This window comes from Triticum aestivum, chromosome 2D (assembly GCF_018294505.1).
Source record: "Triticum aestivum cultivar Chinese Spring chromosome 2D, IWGSC CS RefSeq v2.1, whole genome shotgun sequence".
Lineage (NCBI taxonomy): Eukaryota > Viridiplantae > Streptophyta > Magnoliopsida > Poales > Poaceae > Triticum > Triticum aestivum.
In genome coordinates, this window is record NC_057799.1 from 340,785,670 (window position 1) to 340,791,420 (window position 5,751).

At 46.3% G+C, this 5,751-nt stretch overlaps 1 protein-coding gene across 2 annotated transcripts; it reads right to left on the reverse strand.

The window, feature by feature from the left end:
- Positions 1-3,525: 3,525 nt before the first annotated feature.
- LOC123053053 (7-deoxyloganetin glucosyltransferase) lies at positions 3,526-5,384 on the reverse strand. Of its 2 annotated transcripts, none has more exons than XM_044476437.1 (2): positions 4,752-5,384; positions 3,526-4,628 (listed from the first exon to the last, which is right to left on the reverse strand). In XM_044476437.1, exons 1-2 carry the CDS (start codon positions 5,275-5,277, stop codon positions 3,697-3,699), a joined length of 1,458 nt encoding a protein of 485 aa, XP_044332372.1. In that variant the 5' UTR covers positions 5,278-5,384; the 3' UTR covers positions 3,526-3,696. The 2 variants fall into 2 exon arrangements, with proteins under 2 accessions (XP_044332372.1, XP_044332371.1); XM_044476436.1 differs by having other exon boundaries at positions 3,526-4,631; positions 4,752-5,383.
- Between the last annotated feature and the right edge of the window lie 367 nt (positions 5,385-5,751).

Sequence of the window (5,751 nt, forward strand, 5' to 3'; positions counted from 1 at the left end):
TCAATGAATTCTAGACCTAATAAAATGAATAATAACATAAAAAGGCCAATGTTTTGCAGGAATGTTGATTCATTCCCGTTGCGGCAAATCCTGGGCACTTGATATGTCCTAGTTTGTAGCACAAGTCATGCCAAAATTCATGGAAAATTTCGGCATGACCTTTGCTACAAACTGGACAAATAGAGCGCCTGAAATTTGCCAGAACGGAAATGAATCAACATTCCGGCAAAACATAGGCCATTCGGAATCATTCCCTGCAAACAACAAGAGGCCACTTGGGCACAATTGAACCACTTCAATGTTGCATATAACATGAGCAAACACTATTGAGGAATTTGCATATAACATGACCACTTCAGTGAAAAGATATAATCAACAATAATGGAATATGCAAATGAACATCAATGACATATATCATATAACATCAATCTTGTTTTTCGTTTACATAGCAACAATTATTTTAACCAAGTTTTTGAAAAGAAAAACAATTCTGTTTTTTATTTATAGCTAAATGCCATAGCTACTTTTTTTATTTCTAGCTAAATATTTTTGTTTTTTTGTCTAAAGCTAAAAGTCTAGGAAGGGATCATCTTTAAAATAAAACTTGCCTAAATTGTTTTCCTTGAAAAATAGTGGTCTTTTCAAAAACAAAAAACCTTTGCAAAATGACCTCACTAAACACTTCTCTGCCTAGGACAGAACCCAAATTCTGTTCTAGCTATTCATCTCTCTCACACACACATACATTATTTTCTTTTCATCCAAATTGTTTTAGAGCAAATATTACAACAATACTTGACCTTATTAGAAATTGCAAAGGAACTCCATTTTCTCTAACCCTTCTGACTTCACCAAAATTTCCACAGCAAGACCTTACTATCTACACCCAATTTGTTCAAAAATATTCAGGTCCATAGTCCAAATAATTCAAATGAAATTTGGACCAGATTCAAGGCCATAGTCCAAATAATTTTTTATAGCTAAATTCTACTGTTTTTTGTTTATAGCCTCTATTAATTTAAAGCTAAATGCTACTATTATTTATATACCCGCTGCTAATTTAAAGCTAAATGGAATTACTACTTAGGCATTTTCATAAAAATTTGCCCTAGCTAATTTCCTAAAAAAATTGCTAATCTTTTTTCCTAAATGCTAAAAAAATGCCTACTGCCATAAACAAATCTAGGGTTCATATGAACACCTAGGGTCCATACGAACATCATCACAACAGAGAGAGAGACAGAGAGAGGAGGGCAGGGGAGAGGAGAGGGAGAGCCTTACGGTCGGCGGTGAGGGCGGGCTCGGGTGGCGGCGGTGAGGTCGAGGGCGTGCTCTATCGAGCAGGGCGGTCGACGGCGATGACAGAGGAGTTGGGGGAGAGGGGGAGAGGGGGAAAAGGACTTAGCAAAATTTTGAGCCTATGCGGGATTAAGTCAATATAGCAGTAGCGCTGGCAGGGAAAAAGCGCTAAGTTAGGTATAGCGATTTCTACCAAAACGCGCTACTGCTATAGGAAGTAGTTATTTATTTTTCATTTCTTTTCCTTTTATCTAAGGAACGTAACTATAGCGCAGGCTTATAAAACGCGCTACTACTAGAGTAACTATAGCGCTTCGTTGAAACAAGCGCTACTGCTATGCCTTTCTCCTTTATTTTTCCTTTTCTTTTGTTTATCTTTGCATTTTCTTTTTTTCATTTCTCCTTTTTCTACTTCCTTCATTTTCATTTATTTTCTATTTCTTTTCCGTTTTATTTTCCTTTTTTAGCAGTAGCGCTCTGCAGAAGAAACGCGCTACTACAAGGCACTTAGCGGTAGCGTGCTTTTTGCGGCATCGCTACTACTATTCCTAGCCTACCGGCAACAGGGTGGGAATTATAGTAGTAGCGCTTTTTTCAGCAGAAGCGCTACTGCTATAACCATAGTTGTAGTGCTCTTTATTGACACGCGCTACTACTAAGTAGCAGTAGCACTCTGTTTTAGCCAGCACTACTGCTATACCTTTGTGTATAAGGTTTTCCCTAGTAGTGGTTGGTCATAAGCTTGATCTCTAAGATCTTACTAGCTTTCATAATAAATTTCTGAACCAACTCCTCCTAACAAAGAACACCGGGGTGCTTATGGATGTGCATCCATACATGCATGAAATTTCATGCAACCTCTTCAGCCTTTGTGAAACCAACATATGGCTCAAGTAACATAGCCCAAAACCTAAAGATCCATGGTGCCTGATTTTACTATTCTTTCCGAACTACGTAAACAGAAAACTTGTGCCACAAATAGATTCACACCAATTGTTCAGAGTCGTACATCTTGCGGTACATCTTGCGACAGATTCTCGGTCATCCGCATCTCCTTGAAGAAAGTTGATTGACTGAAATATGTCCCTGTCTTGACCTTTGCTAGAACGAGCCAACACACGTTCCCCTTGATCACCGGATCTTCATCATCTATCTCCACAACATTGAAGTTTTCCTGTTGGAGGTCCAACTGCTCGAAGGCTACATCAAGTTCCCTAGGAACGCCACTCCGCGACCCGTCACTTGTAGACTGCACATCCGACGTCGATACCATTACCACTTTCTCTCAATCAGCTGTCATGCAAACCCTAGCCTTCGTGTTAGCGCAACCTCAGGAAAGCGAGACAGAGACCTTTGCCCGAGGCCCCCATGATATCAGCATTCAAAACTTGATCCATATCGGATCCGAGGGAAACTCACCACTGATGGAATCGCCAAGAGGACTAAAACACTAGACGTTGCGCCACGCGACTTGGATTTTTGTTGACTAGCCACGTAATACTAGGTGAGACCCTGGGTAGAATTTATTTATTTTTCCTCAACAAAAGAGGTATTGTTTAGACTTCATGTATTGTCTAATGGAGATGTTGGTTATAAAAATGCTCGGCATGCGCTGGCTTACCGCACTTGATCTAATACGAGTTGTAATGTGAAAAAAACCTTTTAAAAAATCTAAGGCATGCTCTACTATGAAAATGAAGGATACTTGTAAAAATGATAACACACTGCACAAGTCCACGAGTAGATGTCACGAATCTAAAGGTGCAATAATGACCGGGATTTAGTTATGCACATCAGGTTGTGAAACGTGTTCTGGTTTCAAATTTGGAAACTTCAAAATTCAAAATTTTCAGTTTCAAAATATTCTATAAAAATTCACTAATACAGAGACGTAATGTACACGTGTGTAAATTTTCATTTTCAGGTTGAAATAGTTAAAATGAGAGGTACACACAAAAAATCTACGGCTTTTTAGCATATATATTGTTCATCATCAAAGTCCATGATTTTTATTTTTGTGCAGCTCGCAATTTGACATATTTCATCCTGAAATTTTATACACATACACATTTCATCCTTCTATTCGTGTGTAGTATTTGTTTTGAGAAATTTTTTGAAACTGAAAACATTGAATTTGAAAATTTCAAAATTAAGGCCTCCATGATCTCGATCTTCAAAATGGGCTACTTTTCATAGAGCGGTGTTAGAAAAGGAAACTAAAAATCATAGAGAAAACATGCAGGAGGCCAACTTCTGAGAAGCAATGTCAATGCTACAAATGCCCATGTAATGAATTCATCGTCTCTATCTTAGAGATAAATCCTTCGTGATCCATGTAGTAAGCAACAAAACTACCTTTGTGATAAACAGAATAGCCAAACCATTTACCAGCTTGTGTCAAGCCAGCAGCACCTCGTCGATGAGCCTATCAACGTTGTGCATGGACCTTCCGCCACGCTGTGCGGAGGCCACCGCGCTCCCGCGGAGCTCCAGCACGCGCCGCCGCATCTCTTGTCCTTTTTCCCCTTCCATGGCCTCCCGTATCATGGCCTCCACCTCGGTTCTCCTCACGTCGTCCCCAATCTCCATCCCGATGCCCCACTCCGTGCACTTGTACCGGCAGTTGGTCTGCTGCTCCGCGAAGAACGGCCAGCACACCATCGGCACGCCGGCGCAGATGCTCTCTAACGCCGAGTTCCACCCGGAGTGCGTCAGGAACACCCCAACGGCCTCGTGCTCCAGCACCTTCTCCTGCGGGCACCACGTCGACAGCATGCTCCGCCCCTCTGTCGCCGCGGAGAACTCCGGCGGAAGTGCGGCCCCGTCGCCCTTGACGAGGTCAGGCCGCACGTTCCATAGGAAAGCGTAGCCAGTGTTGGCCAGCCCCCACGCGAATTCCAGCATGTGCTCGTTCGACATCACCGTGATGCTCCCGAAGTTGACGTACACCACGGAGCGCGGCGGCCGGCCGTCGAGCCACCGGAGGGGCGCGTCCTCCTCCTTCCACAAGTTGGACCCGATGCCGGCGACGGGGCTCTCCTCCGGCACGTTGTTGCGAACCGTGAGATGGAGCGGCCCCACTGTGTAGATGGGCGGCAGGAGCTTGGACATGGCATCGAGCAGTGGCGCGTCGAGCTCGTCGAAGGTGTTGATGACCACCCCCGACGCCTGCGACATGCCGGCCGTCTCGTGGATGAAGAAGTTGAACATGATGTCATCAGGGTCGGTGGTGCGGAAGAAGCTCGGGAGGTCACGCAGCCGCAGGTCCTTGGGGGCCGCCGGTATCCAGTCGATGGTCGTGTCCAGGTATCCATCGCTCAACTGAGCCTCTTCTGCACCAATAACAAACTAATTACTATGTTGCCTCCAGTTTAATATCTATCCAAGCACACACACAGACACATATATCAAATAAAATCCAACTTGCAAAATATGTAAGTTGACAGATATACCTTTGAGAGGGAAGAGCCCGCGGTGGACTAGATCCTTGAAGTGGCAGTAGCCCATGAAACCACAAGCGCTGGCGGTCCAGAGCGTGGCGCAGCGGAGGCCAAGCTCCCGCGCGGCGCGGAGGGCGAAGGTCATGGTGCTATCGGCCACCACGCAGGTGACCGGCGGCAGCGCGCCACCGGAGGCGCCGGCCTCCTCGTTGAGCTTGGAGACGAGCTCCTTGAACCTGGGGAGGCAGGTGGTCATGGTGGAGTAGCACAGCGCAGGGACGTCCTGCGTGGCCTCGCGGTCGGACGGCGGGAGGCCGTCGGCGATGCCAGCGAACCGGAACGCGGGCAGGCCATGCAGGGCGTCCGCGCCCTGCGAGCGCAGCAGGCGGCGGTGGTTGAACTCGTTGTTGACGAAGGTGACGTGGAAGCCCCTGGTGTGCAGCAGCTTGGCCAGCTTCAGCATCGGCGTGATGTGACCCTGCGCCGGGTAGGGGATCATCACGATGTGCGGCCTCTCTCCCGGCGGCAAGGACCCCATGGCTTTGCTAGCTAGCTGCGTCGCCGTGTTGGTTCCGGTAGATCTCTCGACTCGGTCACCACGTTGCGCGCGTGGCCGTGTAGTGGGGCTGTGGCAAATGAGCTCCTGACGCGGTGGTATATAATATGGCGGGCGTGGGCGGAGCCGTAGACGTCTCCGCGTGCTCAACACATTGTTGGATCTCCAGTTGAGTGAGTAGTCACTGACAGGTCGCCGCAACCGTTGGCGTCATGTCGATGAATTATTGTTGCCGATGGGCCACGAGATCCGCGCATCCTTTTGTTTACGTCCGGCGCAGTTTCTCGGGGATTCATTGGCCACTTTATTTGGACTGGTACCAAGAAGATGAGCACACTGTGTGCACGAGTGTTGTTGCTCTATTATATACTCTAGTACTGACAAAAATCAGGGCGGCTAAGGAGAAATGTCAAGATAACCCCGTCCGTACGTATAAATATGCATCAGATTCAAACG

Coding starts and splice junctions, on each gene's coding strand:
- LOC123053053 (XM_044476436.1), bottom strand. CDS start 5,277: ATGGGGTCCTTGCCGCCGGGAGAGAGGCCGCACATCGTGATGATCCCC. Junction 4,632..4,751: donor CGGGCTCTTCCCTCTCAAAG/GTATATCTGTCA, acceptor TTATTGGTGCAG/AAGAGGCTCAGTTGAGCGAT.